Here is a 15986-nt window from a genome sequence, read left to right on the forward strand (position 1 = left end):
TGGCAGCGACGGAACATTACTTCCGGAGCAATCTGTGATGGGGAGCCAAATGGACCAAGATGGCCGCCGCTCCAGGAGCTGGGCCGCGGCCTTGCCTATGGCCAAGGCAGGACCGGGATTCCCGTGGAGCACGTGTGCCGACCATAAGGATCAATGAGGATCAAAGGAGGGGGGGAATGAAACCTACTGTATACATTGCAACTTTTGTAATGGTGTTAGTTGGCATTTAAGGGCCCTTTCACATGATAGGTCTGCTCAGATTCGCCTGTCTGTTTTGTCAGGCCACCTATTGACTTCTATGGGCAGGTGCATGTCAGGGGACACATTGCCGCTAACACCCTCCTGCTCCAGTAAGATTCACCCAAAACAGACAAGTGGCGATACGCTCGCCATCTGTACAGCGGATTGGATGAAAACCGACAGGCAGATCTATTTTCATCCGGTCTCCCTATAGACTACAGCGGAGCTCTGACAGATCCATCCCTGCACAGTGAGCGGAGACTGATCTGTCATCCACCAGCTCAGCGAGGATCCGCCCTGTGTGAAAGGGGGCCTAAAACGGCATATCTGAATTGGGAAAATAAAAGGCTTGACTGCCCTGAACTAAAGATTTCCTTCCTGCCCTTAATTAGTGTCTATTATACTGACAGAAATTCTATAGATGCAGATGTATTTTTCAAAGTTTTAAACCCAAACGCAATTCTGCAACTACCTGTGTTCTAACTAACCTGCTGCATTTAATGAGGACTTCCAGTATGTACCTAGCATAAGGTAGGAAGTGTCACTGGCCAGATCACCAGGGTAAGAAGGAAAACAAAATCCCCATAACCAACAAATTGCATCTTTCAACTGAAGGATTTTCTAGGGCTTATACAGAAGAATTGAAATACTGAACATTGTCCAAGCCTATAGGGTTTTTTTTTTGTTTAGACTGTAGCTTCTTTTTTTTTGCGAGCTTACCTCTAATGCAGTATTCGAGTCAGTGTTTTAGAACTCATACATTTTACAGATGCTCTTTAATAGCTGTTTGTCATTTTATCCAGATTTGGTTCAGGGGCTATTACCCTAACGTGTACCCTTTGTTGAAAATCCTTTTGATATTTACATTGATGACTGAGGGCCAGTAATGGTGACTTCCTGCTTTTGGTCAGTGTCTGCAGGCAGTGCACAAGTATTTCTCAATTGATGTTTACTGACCTATGTTCTAAGGGTTGTAGTTTCTGTGGAAGTGTTGCATGGTGCTTCATTTACACATCTGGTTGCAACTTCCCTTTGTACATCTTGTTGGGTATAAAGCAAACTGTGTCATTTGGGGATTTGCTTTAGTGGTGGCATTCTCGCAAATGATACATTTGTACTCCTTTTGTTCAGCTGTGACTTCTGTCTTGTTAGAAAACATTTATGGAAGGAGTTTTAGTTTGAGTTCACAGGAACAAGTGAAATTTGCTAATGGACAGCTTCTAATTTGGCAAATTTTTTTCTTGGAACCCCAAGATGGGGGAGATTTATAATTAAGCCACAAACTGATGTAAAGTGACATTAAAGGCATAGCCAAAGCTAGTTTTGCACTGAGGCTTGGTTTCAGCGGAGAGTGAGCTGAGGTCCAGTCTGACGACACAGAAGTTGGTCCAGGTGCCGCGTCATCACAACAATGGAAGTCAGGATCCACCAAGTGCCTGGACTAAAACTCGGCAAGCAGCGGAGAGGCTGAGCAGTCTGCCTTCACCCCCCTCCACAACCCAGTGCTCCAGTGAGTGAGGAGGGGGCAGACCATGTTAACCGGTTCCCGGTTTGTTCACAAATCCCTGTGCTGTCAGGGAAGAGGAGACATGTCATTTGCGTACAGGAGGCATCCTGAAGCTGTCATTACCAGCAAAGACTTTTGTACCAAGTAATTGGGCCTTGTTCACACCTGAGTGTTTTTCAGCTGGTAACATGCTCGGCTCTGAAACTCCAAAACGCTCAACAAGCAAAATCCTATTCATTTCAATGGTCCCTGTTTACATATGAGCATTTTTTCTTCTTTTTGGCAGATTGCAAGTGTTTTTTAGCCCCATATTCTTTAATAGAAATGCCTGCCTTGAACAGAAACATGGTCAAATAGCAGCTCTCCACCTCTATATCCCCCCCCAGTACTTTCTATTGGCTATTCTAAAACTCTTGTAATACTCTTCTAAAATGCTGCAAAAAAAAAAAGCTTAAATGCCAATAAATCAATACTCTGTTGTGAATGGAGTCTTAAAACAGTTGAAAAGGCAGAATGTGTCTCCAATCTGTCTGTCGCAGTCATTCACTGATCACTGCCATTACGAGTAAAAAAAATAATAAAAATGCCATAAGTCTATCACCTATTTTGTAGACTCCAAACCTTTTGCGCAAACCAATCAATATACGCTTATTAGGATTTTTCCAAAAATATGTAGAATACATATTTTCCTAAATTGATTTTTTTTTTTTTACATTTTCTTATTGGATATGTATTATAGCAAATACCACCAAAAAGCTCTATTTGTGGGGGGAAAAAGGACATCAATTTATTTGGGTACAGTGTTGCACGCCTAAGCAATTATCAGTTAAAGTGCCGTATTGCAAAAAAAATGACCTGGTAAATCTGGGGCTGAAGTGGTTAATTTCTGAACTTATTTACTTTGGATTCTTTGTATGGATTGCATGGGTTGTTACTGACGTGATTTGCTGTGCCCCAACTTGGCAGAGGCTGCTAACTGGAGTGGCAGTTCTCCCTAAGAAAAACTTATAGGGCTCTCTAGCTGGCAGGGGTGGAGGGCTGCACTGGCCGGTCGGGGGGTTGGATTTGGAAGGAAAAGCCTATGGTGCATGTGCCCCTGGAGTGGCAGTCCAGGGGTATCTGAGAATCACTGTGAGTGAGGGTCACTTTGATTTAAAGATACCACGGTCACTGCACCAGATGCACGCTTTTTTTTTTTTTAGCACCAGCCTCCTGGGCTGGGCCTTTTGGCTAGGACCGGAGGAATCTTTTATTCCTGGCCGGAGGGCCTGGTCATTGTATACCACAATGACCACTTCTTTCACTCTCCTCCACTATCCCTTTCCCCCCCACTTTCCTTTAAGCCTAGGTTTGTCACGTTTTTGTCTCATTTTTGTTTGTGCACGTTTTGTTCACTGTGTGACTATTAGGGTGCCGGTCCTCGGGCCAGCCCTGAACGTCTTGGGAGTGGGTGGACATGGCCTTCTGGCTTGGTTCACCTGCTCTCATGGGGTCTCCCTTCGGGGGAGCCCCACCTAGTACTGGGAGGGTTCTGTTTCGGCAGTCCCTCCGAGGAAGTTGGGTCCGTGTCGGCTTCGGTTGCTCAGACCACAGTATCTCAGTCCCCGTCTGGAGGGTTTTGGGTCCCTTCTTCACAGGAGGACCACTTGACGTTGCACCCGTCTGCACGTTTGTGAACACTCTTTATGTGTGTGCACATTTTTTCTGCACCGGGTAGAGTTTTTTGGGTGTGTTCACACGCCATATGCTTTTCAAAAAAAAAAAAAAATGGTGGAGATATTGGAATCTAATTGCTTCTGTGGACCGGAATTCCACCCCCCCCTTCTTCTTTTTTTTTTTTTTTTTCTTTTTTTTTTAAATGCAGCTGAGATTGGAGATGCCAGGATCTTTCCCTTTAAGGCCCTTTTCACACTGGGTCGGTTTGCAGGCGCTATAACGTTCTCTGCTCATAGCTGTCAAAAAGAGGCAGCCAACAAAGTTTCATAACATTGCTCAAGATGAAAAACATATCGTTTGGTTCTTTTTAGATTAAAGGGATGAACTTCATTCTGCAAATGAGGGCAGTTTAACCAGACCACCCGCTGCACATATACTGCTCTAGGGAGCCCGGGACCCACTGATCATTCTTAGGAGGGGCAGAATGGCGGTTCTGTCAAAAGTAGAGATCTTGTGTTCCTGCTAATCGGAAACACGGATGTCTCTCTTCCTCCAGTCAATCCATCCCCACCCAGTTAGAAAGCCCTCGCTTCGATTGCCCTCGCTTCGATTGCCCTCGCTGTAGGGATGGGGGAAAAAAATCGATTTGATTTAAAAATCAAGTTGGTAGGTCAAATCGTTTGTTTATTTATTTTCCCCCAGGACCGGCGCTAAGAATCCTCCTATTACCAGGTGCAGACCCTTGCAAGTGTCCCTCCTGTCTTGATAGCCTCTCTGGGGTCACAGCGTCACACTACCGTGCAATTGTCAGTTAAAATAACTCGGTGCCGTATTGCAAAAAAAATAAGCCTTTTTTTGACACTTGTTGCTTACAAGTTAAAATCATTTTTTTTTTTTGCTACAAGATTACTTGGAACCCCTGAACATGCATAGAGCGAGAGCTTCTTTTTTTTTTTTTTTTAAGCAGAGACCATAGAGAATAAAATGGCGATCGTTGCAATATGTTATGTCACACTGTATATGTGCATCTGTAATTTTTGTGCAAAAAATACACTTCAATGAATTAAAAACGAAAAGGTGTGTGTGAAAGATGTTGCGCCAAAAATAATAATCTTTCCTTTAAGCAAAAAAATTGTGATTCTCATTTTATCCAGAATCGTACAGCTCTAGGTCAAATACTACACCCCCCCCCCCCCGCACTATAGAGGGGTATGCTTTGTTCATATTTCATGTCTGAGGTTTATTATAACCACTTTACCACTCCTTGTGTTTTTACTGCAACTGCTGTCATCCTAGACGGCGTGGTCTGATTATAATTGTGGAAAATTGGGTATGTTGAATTAACCACTTCCAGACCGATGTACGCATATATGCGTCCACACTTTAAAGATGGATATCTCGGTAACGGCAGCAGCTGCTGCCACAACCGAGGTATCCATCTTTAGTGTGAGCGGTCCTGTAAAAGATAACGGTGGTCTCCGCGGTGGATTCGCCGCAAGATCTCAGTTATCGGCGGCGGGAGAGGGCCCGCTCTCCCACGCCCTCGCCGCTTACCGGAGCCGTTGGTAGCGGCGGAGGCGATCGGGTCCGCTCGGCTGCTGTGTGGGGATGCAAGTGAGGGAAAAATCGCCCCCATCCGTCCCTATAGCTCTGCTGGGCGGAAGTGACGTCAAAACGTCAGTCCCGCCCAGCGTCTTAAAGAATCATTTTTTTTTTTTTTTTTTTTTGCATTTTAGTCTAAATATGAGATCTGAGGTATTTTTGACCCCAGATCTCATATTTAAGAGGACCTGTCATGCTTTTTTTTATTACAAGGGATATTTACATTCCTTGTAATAGGAATACAAGTGATCATTTATTTTCCAGTGTAAAAAATAATGAAATAAATAAAAATAAGAAAAAAAAAAATAATTTTAAAGCGCCCCGTCGAGCTCGCGCGCAGAAGCGAACGCATACGTGAGTAGCGCCTGCATATGAAAACGGTGTTCAAACCACACAAGTGAGGTATCGCCGCGATCGTTGGAGCGAGAGCAATAATTATTATTATTATTTATTATTATTATTATTATTATACAGGATTTATATAGCGCCAACAGTTTGCGCAGCGCTTTACATCAGGGAAGACAGTACAGTCACAATACAATCAATACAGGAGGGATCAGAGGGCCCTGCTCGTTAGAGCTTACAATCTAGAAATTATAGCCCTAGAACTCCTCTGTAACTCAAATAATGCAACCTATAGATTTTTTTAAATATCGCTTATCGAGATTTTTAAGGGTGAAAGTTTGACGCCATGCCACGAGCGGGCGCAACTTGTAAGTGTGACATGTTGGGTATCATTTTACTCAGCGTAACATTATCTTTTACAATATATAGAAAAATTGGGCCACATTTATTGCTGTCTTATTTTTTTTAATTAAAAAAAGTGAATTTTTTCCAAAAAAAGTGCGCATGTAGGACCGCTGCGCAAATATGGTGTGACAAATTATTGCAATGATCGCCATTTTATTCTCTAGGGTGTTAGAAAAAAAATATATATATAATGTTTGTGGGTTTTAAGTAATTTTCTAGCAAAAAAAACTGTTTTCGGCTTGTAAACACCAAATCTGAAAAACACCCACGGTACTGAAGTGGTTCATATACTGAACACTCGTTGTGTATTCACCAAGTTTGTTATATACTGGGCAAGAAGTGATGAGAAATCTGATCCAATGGGGCCACAGACAAATGCTTTTAGTGGGAAGGGTGTGAAGTCTGTATCTGCCTGGGTTTACAAAAATTTTGGCCTGTAAATGCAGATTTTCATGGGGTTAAGCTGCTGGACCATAAAGCAGAGTTCCACCCAAAAAATTGAACTTCTGCTTTTCGGACACATTTGGCACCTTTCGGGGGGGGGGGGGGGGGTGTAGACACAGGTATTTGCACCTGCTTCCGGGAGACTCCCACGGGAGTTACTCCACCCCACCCGTCCGTCCGTCCCCCCACCTTCTGGGAAACACGCTGGTCCCAGGAGACAGTGGGGACAACTAGAAATGCGCTGCGCTACTCGTGCATGCGAAGTAGGGAACCGGGCAGTGAAGCCGCAAGGTTTCACTTCCTGATTCCCTCACAGAGGATTGCTCGTCTTCTGCTGCCGACATCGTGGGTACGCTGGACAGGTAAGTGTTAATTTATTAAGTCCGCATCTGCAGTATTTGTAGCTGCTGGCTTTTAATAAAAAAAAAAAATAAATTGTGGGACCTCCGCTTTAAAGTGGTTTTCTACTTTTTAGCCAGATTGAGATGGCACCTATTTGTTTCATGTTCTTCACGTAACAAAGTGGTTTTAAAGCTTCAATGCCAAGAGCCACTGCAACACTAAGCGATCAATACCTTTCCTAATATGCTCCAATATATTAAAAATCACTGGTTTTGTTTTTTAATTCTCCCTTTCACGTGACCGCAGTCCCCCTGCACTGGCGCAAACGGCTGCTGGTGGGCACACATTATATTTAGCTCCAGTGTTTTTTTATGAGAAGGCATGTGAGTGGAAGAAGAGATAAGAGAAAGGACTTGGGGAGGAAGAGCGGCATTAGCTGGCTGATGGAGCTAAAACGTAAAACTACACACAAGCCTGTGAGATGTGAGGGAGGGGTTTTGAATGGTTTGATCGTTATTTCTATTCCACCATTTATAAAGGTAAAAAAGGATCATACAGAAATAAAGTTTAACTAGGAGTTTGTGGGGGAATATGATTTTTGGCTGGAATTCCACTTTAAAGTAGATCAGGGGTGTCCAAACTTTTTTCAAAGAGGGCCAGATTTGATGAAGTGAACATGCGTGAGGGCCGACTATTTTGCCTGACATTCTTTGAACCATTAAAATTCTGTCTAAGTGTGTTCGTCTGAGCACTAATACACGGCCCAACAAGAATTCTCTTGCCTTTGTGGCTGTGTGTGGTGAAGAGATGAGCTTGGGTGTGTTATTTGGATATACTGTATATATTTTATTTGTGGCCCCAACGAATCCCAGAGCGCTGCTTAGGACTAAGGATGAGCTTGGGCGTGTTATTTGGATATACCGTATTTATTGGCGTATAACACGCACAGCCTCGCCATTGCCATGAGTGCAGCCTTGCCATTGCCATGAGTGCAGCCTGAACGATGCCCATCTGCAGCCTCGGAGGGCAGAGGGAGGAGGCGTGACGAGTGCCGTCAAATTACAAACGGGAGAATGTCTTCTTTACCCTGTGGCCTCTTTAATGCAAAGTCCTGCCTCCTATGATAGACAGAACAGTCGTCCAATGGCATCCCGGGAGACGGGACTTCCAATAGAGATGCTGCTGAGTAAACAGGAGATTCTCTTTATGTAATCTGATGGCGCTCGTCCTGTCCCCTCCAAGGCAGCGCCAATAAATACAGTATATATCTTTTGTGGCCCTGGGGGCCACAAACAATATATATATCCAAATCCCCAGGGGGGCCCTATTAAATCAACAGGGGGGCCGTATTTGGCCCCCGGGCCTGACTTTGGACATGCCTGAAGTAGATGTAAACCCTCCCATATACCTAATAAAGTGAACAGATACAGAGACGAAACTAATCTCCCTATGTACGTTTTACATGTATACCTTTTTTCTTCAGCTTTCTACATTCTTTAGAAAGTGAATATTGTGGGGGATTTTTTTTCCTTTTGTTTAGTGCTGGGTGTGGATTCTTGGCATACACTTTGACCGCTGATTGGAGGAAAGGCGCGCACACCCTCTCCACATTGGCGAAGGAAGGAATGTGCAAAGCTGTGCTGTGAATAGACCACAAATTTCAGGCTGATTATTATTTTATTTTTTTATCTTGGTTGTCAGAAGTTATGCTGATAACAGAAGAACCAAGCAGCAGAAGGACAGGGGACTTAAGGCTTTGGGGAACGATCAGAAAACCTACAGATGTGTGCTTGGGTCAAATTTCATGAATCAGGTTTACATCCGCTTTAAAGCGGAGGTTCACCCTAAAACAATTGTATACCATTCCAACCAGCATACTGCCGACATGTACAGTATGCTTTTTTTTTTTTTTTTTTCGCTGTACATAGTTTTATTCATTTTTTTTTTTTTTTCCGACTCCCGCGGGGAATAGGCGTTCATACAGTATGAAGAGGCTTAGATGATTGACGTGCGGCTAAGGCGCGTCACACGTTCCGAAAATTGCCGGACTGGGACTCGGCTCTATACGGCGCCTGCGCACAGACTAGGAGCGGACTGCGCAGGCGCCGTATATAGCCGAGTCCCAGTCCGGCTATTTTCGGAACGCGTGACACGCCTTAGCCGCACGTCAATCATCTACGCCTCTTCATAGTAACGCCTATTCCCCGCGGGAGTCGGAAAAGAAAAAGAACGATAAAACGGTATGTACAGCGAAAAAAAAAACAGCATACTGTACATGTCGGCAGTATGCTGGTTGGAATGGTATATAATTGTTTTAGGGTGAACCTCCGCTTTAAGCCTGTATTCACACTACAGTAGCATGTGAACATGCATTACATTGGACAATTTTGCGTGCATCCATGACATTGCTCTGTCACACTGAAAGCGCCCGGGCGACGGCGGTAAAACGCCGCTATTTTTAGCAGCGCTTTATCATCGAAATGGACTCTCCCCGGTACCAATTGGACAGAATCCACGCAAGGCTTCACTGCCTGTTTCCCTTAGTGAGGATGGCGGCGCCGGGACCGGTCCGAGGGACGAATCCGCCTCGGGCGGCCGACATCGCGGGCAACCTGGACAGGTAAGTGTGCTTATTAAGTCAGCAGCTACAGTGTTTGTAGCTGCTGACTTTTAAAATATTATTCCTTTACCGCCGGACCTCCGCTTTAAAAAGCAAGTTTAGTTTACTGAATAAGCTATACTATTTCACGCATAATCGTTTTACCATTTCATGTTCCAAAGTGTAACAAAATGACTTTCAATTTTGTAAAACTACATGCTGAATTTCATATTTTTTTTTTTTTTTTTCCTTCTCATGGCTTAAAAATTTCCATAAATGTTTCATATCTACGCTCGGGTCTCTGTAAAATGGACGCACTTATCCATTGAAGTCAGTGGGTTTCTGCTGCAACCATGAGTCAAACAATTGATGTGGTTGTGGCACTTTTTACATTGAACAGAAATAAAAAAAAAAATGGTGGCAATATTGCCTTCTGAATGTCTGAACCGCCTCTAAATCTTGCCTGAAAAAGTGATACTGCAGATTTCTTTTGATAGGGATGGTAGAGGCCGACACCTATGTGAAAGAGGTCTTAATATGTTGTGAATAAATATAAATTGGTCATTATCTTTGTTTTTTGTCACATTAGGTTGTCGGTTTTATATTGACAGTTTTATTAAAACTAGGCCTTTTTGTTTCTCCTCTTAGGAACTGAATGATTTGGCTCGTGATCCTCCAGCACAATGTTCTGCAGGCCCAGTTGGGGATGACAGTAAGCTTTTTATATTTGTTTCCTAAAAACTTGAGCTTGTGTGCTGATTTCTAGAAGCAAAAATGGAGCCAAATTGGCTCAGGCAGGATAAAGTGATCTGGATGTAGCGATACCCAACCACTTGTTTGGGCCTAAGATGGTACAGTCAACACTTATCCTAGGCTCCTTTTGTCCCTTCTGCAAACCAAGAAATGGAATGGCAAGTGTGTGTGGCTTGATAGAAGAGAGATTGGCTAATAGCCAATCCCTGATCCCGCCTTTGGCAAATGAAGCTTCAAACAACGAGGATTTTAGCACTTCAGATTTTGGCCTGTCATTCCTCCAGTGGCTGTGGTCAAGAAGTTGATGCACCATTATCTTTTTATTCACCTTCAGTGTGGTTCATATGGGACATTAGGGGTCTAATTTGACCTGCCACTTCCATTCTGCCATTGCGTAGGCTTCTTGGCTTTCTATGTGACGGCAATAAAGTTAAAATTGGACCCCTTTCACACTGGAGGTGTTTTTTTATGCGCTTTAGAGCTAAAAATGGCACCTGTAAGGCGCCTGGAAAAAAAGCCTCAGATACAATCCCAGCGTGAAAGCCCGATTGCTTTCACACTGGGATGCTGCGCTTGCAGGGCGTCAAGTCATGCAAGCAGCTTCTTTGCAGTGCTTTAGGAGCAGTGTATAGACTGCTCTTAAAGCCCACCTGCCCATTGAAATCAATGGGCAGCGCTTTGCAGGCACCTTTTAACCCTTTTTCGACCAATAGCGCTGAAAAAACTACAGTAAAGGCCACTAAAAATAGCGTTTTACTGCCGAGGCCCAGGTGCTTTCAGTGTGAAAGCGCTCTCAAACTCCAGCTTTTCCTCCCCAAAACATATGCATTGTGCATGTAAATCAATTACAACCCCGCTGTCAGTTTTTGTATAATTTGCCTCCTTTAGCTGTATAGTCAGGTTTCTGGGTCTTGTCACTCCTCCTGGATGAATTTTAAGTGCTGACTGTCACATGTCCCATGATCCTTTGAGCCTCTAGTTTCATGAGGAGCCTCTGTAGTTTCAGGAGTTCTGGGAGTTGATGTCGGGTGTTTCTGGTTCTTCATATGGGTGGGCAAAGTTGTGAATGTGTCGTACCTCCTGTGTCATTCCTGTTTTGCAGCATGCCAAAGAATGGTGGTTTACTGCAAGACTACAGAGGAAGGGCTAGTTGAGGTTATTATGAAGGGGGTTTCCTTCATATGTAAAGTAATCTCTTCACAGAAAGCAGGGCTCTGGGAGGGTGGGATCTGAGTGGGACTTTGTTCACATTCAACGGCATATTTAACTGGGCAGGATTGAATTCTAATTGTGATCCATTCAATCCTGCCTAGCAGCGGCACAGCCTACCATTCAGAACAGGTTGTGTATGCAGGAGTTTTCTCTTTAATGCTGTGATCTGTAGGGTGGGACTTGTGAGGTTTGGACTGTGACTGGGCAGGATTGAATTTTAATTGGGATGTATTCAATCCCACTTGGCATCGGAGCTGTAAAGGAAGTTGCATAATTTTGCAGAGTCTGAAAGATGGACCTGTGCCAAGTGTTGTAGACTGGAGTGTTCTAGACATAAACAAATAAACAAACATAAAGAACCTGTTTAAGGTATATCCACAAAGTGTTGGTTATTACCCTTATACCACTCACCACAGTTCTGATGGATGGTACGTGGTTATAAATGATCCGATGGTGGTGTATTTGGATGCTAGTCTGGTAAATGAAAGGTCTGAGAGTGATCACTGCAAATATTCTCCATCAATGGAAGGACTAACCGCCCTAAAAGTGTGTTTGGCCAGGTGGTAAAGAAGGCACAGGGATTGAAAAGCATTGAAGGTCATACCAATGAGTTAAACAAAGTTCCCGCACACTTGATATCCAATCCACTATCGGGTTATCAGATGTATGATTTTAGAGCTGTATAGTTACAGCCCAGATACAAAGTGTTCAGTACATTCAATCACCTAGCAGAGTAAGGACAACTTTATTTGTCCATTCATGTAGACACTAATGCTGGCTGCCAAGTGAGTGAATGTATAGGGAACGATCCTACTGGATTTTGTTGGGGATCAGAAGATTAATTGGATACGCTTCTAATCAACCTCTTAAGTGGCGGTTCAAATCGGTTACCCTCAAAACATATAAGAGTGTAGCAATATGGTTACATTTAAGGCTTTATTTACACGGGACGCTGGTGAACCTCTCCTGAATGATTTAACTTGACAGCTAGAAACTGACGTCTAAAAACTGCCGTTTAGCCGCGTTTAGCTGTGTTTGGCACTTGAAATGCCTTTAAATACAGCTTCTGAACGCATTTTTTTGGGTTCCATAAAAAGCCTCTAAATGTTCACAATATTATTCTATGTGACCATGTACACATTCATTTATTTTTAGGCAGTTGAGTTTAACAGCGTTTTTCTTTGAAAGCAAAAAAATGAGTTCAGACGCCAAACACGATAACCTGTGTTTTTTTTAGCAGCGGGGTGTGTGTGTGTGTGTACACACACACCCCCCGCTCCAAAAATTGAAAGGAACGCTTTTGAATCAGAACTCCTGGGATATTGATCTGTTAAGTAGCAGAAGAGGGGGTTGTTAATCAGTTTCAGCTGATTTGCTGTTAATTTCAATTAACAGGTGCACTAGATGGGCAACAATGAGACGACCTCCAAAACAGGAATGTTTTTTTTTTTCAGGTGGCGGTGTCTGACAAAGCCCCCCCCCCCCCCCCCCCCAATAAAAAAATTTCTGACTGTTTCACTAGTTTTGCATTTAGCTAGGGTCAGTGTTAGGGGTGTCAAAATTATTCCAAACATCGATGCATCGGGATTCGGCCATACACGGTGCGGCATCGATGTTGCGAATTTCAATAATCTATTAATGATGACGTCATCCTCGCGCTGTGCTGCTGCCTCCGAGTCCGGAGCCAGAAGCAGAACCCGAAGAAAGCGTGCAGTCTTTTCCCACCGACGTCTATCCCTGCCGCCCTGTGTCGCTCACTCGCTTCATTACACACAGCGGTCTCCCTGCTGTGTCACGGAGCTGAGTCTAAAATGTACTTCAGCCACGTCGTGACAGAGGTACCGCCTCCTCCTAGACCAGCGTGTGCGAGTGCGGTGTTTTTGAAATGCCTGATTAAAGCCATAGGCTTTAAAATGGGTGAACGGCGAGCGCAATGCTTGGCGCTCACTGTCCACCCAGGTGTTTTAGAAAAGCGAATAAATGTTCACTTTCCTAATGCTGAACCACTTCTCCACCAATCGGGTGTGCAGGTCTGTTACTCGTCAGACCCTGATTGGCTAAAACGATAGGCGCGGCTATTGGGCACCTATCAGGAGATGAGGACGGCAGGAGACGCACGGAGGACCCCGCTCGTGGCTGTCACCCGCTGCCCCGAGACAGGGTAAGTGCCGGGTAGGGGAGGGATACACAGTGGCGTTATTTGATGGCACAGTTGCAGCATTTAATGGGCACACTGGTGGCATTTTATGGGCACAGTGGTGGCGGCTTTTTTTTCTTCAGTTTGCTTGCGCGCCCCCCCCCATGAAAATTTTGAGCACCAGTCGCCGTGTTTTTTTTTTTTTCTCTTCTCTTGTTCATGGTACCAGCAAAAATGCTGTTCCTCCAAAAAGCAATCCATGCTCAGATTGCTTTTCAGAGGCATTTGGCAGCCGGTAAAGAGGCAAAATGTTGACCGCCTGTTTTAACACCTTAAATGCATCATCACTATGCTGCAACTGCATGCAATGCAGTTGCTGTGTAGGACAATTCCTCTAGGGGTGTAAGGGTGCTCTGACTGGAAAAAGATTGAGAAACACCGACCTACAGGAACCGTTCCCTCCATTTTCCTCCTGTAGCTGCTGAATGCCTGCAGGAGGGAGAGGAAGAGAAGCAGGGAGAAATCGTTTCCTTTTTAAATGCAGCCACCACTTGCGACTGGGCCCTGTTGTTCCGCCACCGGGCTCGGAGAAAATGCCCTGTCAGAGGGGCACTTCATGGTTTCTTGCATCGGGGCCCTGAAGGTTCTAGTTAAGTCACTGAGCCCAATGAGCTCTATTGATTGTAGACGCTATAAATTTTGTGCAAACCAAACTATGGGCTTTTTTTTTTTTTATGCTAGTAATGGCGATCAGTGACTTGAACCCCTTTCACACTGAGGAGTTTTTCAGGCGGTACAGCGCTAAAAATAGCCCTGCTATACTGCCTGAAAAACTCCTGCACTGCATACTCAATGTGAAAGCCCGAGGGCTTTCACACTGAGGCGATGGGCTGGCAGGAGAGAAAAAAATCTCCTGCCAGCAGCATCTTTGGAGCGGTGAGAGGAGCGGCGTGTATACCGCTCCTTCCCATTTAAAAACAATGGGAAACTGCGGTAATACCGCCCGCAATGCGCTTCTGCATATTAACCCTTTATCCGCCGCTAGCAGGGATTAATACCGCACCTCTAGCGGCTCAATCCCGCAGCAAATCCGACGGTATAGCGCCGCTATACCGCCACCGCGCCTCCTGCCCCAGTGTGAAAGGGGCCTTATAGTGCCACTGCAATATTGTGGCTGATAGTCTGATAATTACACTTTTGGGGACTGGTGACACTAATGGTGATCGGGCTAAAAATGTGCAAGGTCACTGTACCAATAACATTGGCTGGGAAGGGGTTAACTGTGCCTAGCCAGTGTTTTTACTATATTGTGTGAGGTGCTTTAACTAGGGGAAGAGGTGGAATTTATTCCCTGCTTTGCAGGGATACAAACTCCTTTCCTTCCCTTGATGTCAGAACTGCGTCTGCCTTGTTTACATGGGCAGGTCAGTTCTGTTTCGCTACCTGACGATCTGCGAGTGTGGGAGGCTCTCTGCTATCCTGCACCTGCTGATCAGTTTTCACTGTGTGTAGTCAAGGCAGAAGCCGGTGGTGCGTTTGCATACCCCCTACCCAGAATTTTCAGATCACATGGTATATTGCGTGATCCGGCGTATAGCGAACGCCCTGTAGCAGTAAAATTTGCTATGGGGTGGACTTAAAGTAATTTAGACCTGGATAGATGGTAGTTAAAGCGTTAACCCCAACCCCCCCCCCCCCCCAAAAAGACGCTGTGGTGTTTTGTTTTTTTTAAGCATTTTATACAGCTGTATCATTTTTCCCCCAGTAAAACCTGGCTATACCCTCCCCTTTGTAAACTGGCCACAGTATATGGCTGCTGAGCCCTGACAGTGATCAGTTTACATGCCTCCATCATCTGCAGCCTATCTGTCTCCTCTGTGCTCTCTCCCCCTTCCCTGCTCGTGACTGTGCCTGCTGCTTAAATAACTTGCACATCTTCATACCAACGTGTGTGTGTGTTAGATTTATTACTGGTGTATGTATGCGCGCTCTTCACACTTAAATCTTTGGGCCCTTAATCTTGTTGATTCTATCCACACTTTTGACACCAAGGAAATCTTTTAGATCTCTCTTGCACAATGGCTGTCGGATGTGTCCAAGTTAGCTGCTCTCTAGTAAGGGACCATTGGGAGTACATGGGCAGGTTTTCAGCTCGTGATCAAAGGCTGTGACAAAGATAATGTGATCAGGAGCCATTCTCCTGGCTCCCAATTAATAGTAGAAGACCCTAAACCGGGGATATGCAATTAGCGCACCTCCAGCTGTTGCAGAACTACAAATCCCATGAGGCATAGCAAGGCTCTGACAGTCACAAGCATGACACCCAGAGGCATGATGGGATTTGTAGTTTTGCAACATCTGGAGGTCCGCTAATTGCATATCCCTGCCCTAAACCGTCAGTGTCATCTCAGTCTCCATGCACAGGGCGTGCTATTGAGTGCACTTGGCACACACAGATGTGCACATATGCAGTGCTATGTAAGAAGGCCAGCTACCTTGATGCGATGTATGTGAGTGGAAAGAATGTTTATCCTGCAGTGGAAGTAAATTCAATAGTATTGTAATGATTTTTTTTTTTTTTTTTTTTTGTTTTTGTGTGTTGTGTTTTTGAACAGGTGTTTTGGGCTTTATGCACTCATGTTAACTAGTGATTACCAATTTTTCTTTTTTTACACTCTCTCTTTTAGTGTTTCACTGGCAAGCCACAATTATGGGACCCGTGAGTATTAAATGTTTGAGCAATT

The 15986-nt window shown here is 44.5% G+C and overlaps 1 protein-coding gene across 2 annotated transcripts in view; it reads left to right on the forward strand.

Annotated features, from left to right (window-relative positions):
- UBE2D3 (ubiquitin conjugating enzyme E2 D3) overlaps nucleotides 1–15986 on the forward strand; it is a 61737-nt gene that overhangs the window by 19711 nt on the left and 26040 nt on the right. Inside the window, exons 2-3 of one of the 2 annotated variants that reach the window (XM_040329892.1) lie at nucleotides 9789–9852; nucleotides 15930–15961. In XM_040329892.1, the coding sequence (XP_040185826.1) occupies nucleotides 9789–9852; nucleotides 15930–15961 (96 nt within the window). Of the gene's footprint in view, nucleotides 1–9788; nucleotides 9853–15929; nucleotides 15962–15986 lie in introns of those variants that run through there. The other variant, XM_040329896.1, reaches the window with a different exon arrangement.

The sequence above is a fragment of the Rana temporaria genome, chromosome 1 (genome assembly GCF_905171775.1).
Source record: "Rana temporaria chromosome 1, aRanTem1.1, whole genome shotgun sequence".
NCBI lineage: Eukaryota > Metazoa > Chordata > Amphibia > Anura > Ranidae > Rana > Rana temporaria.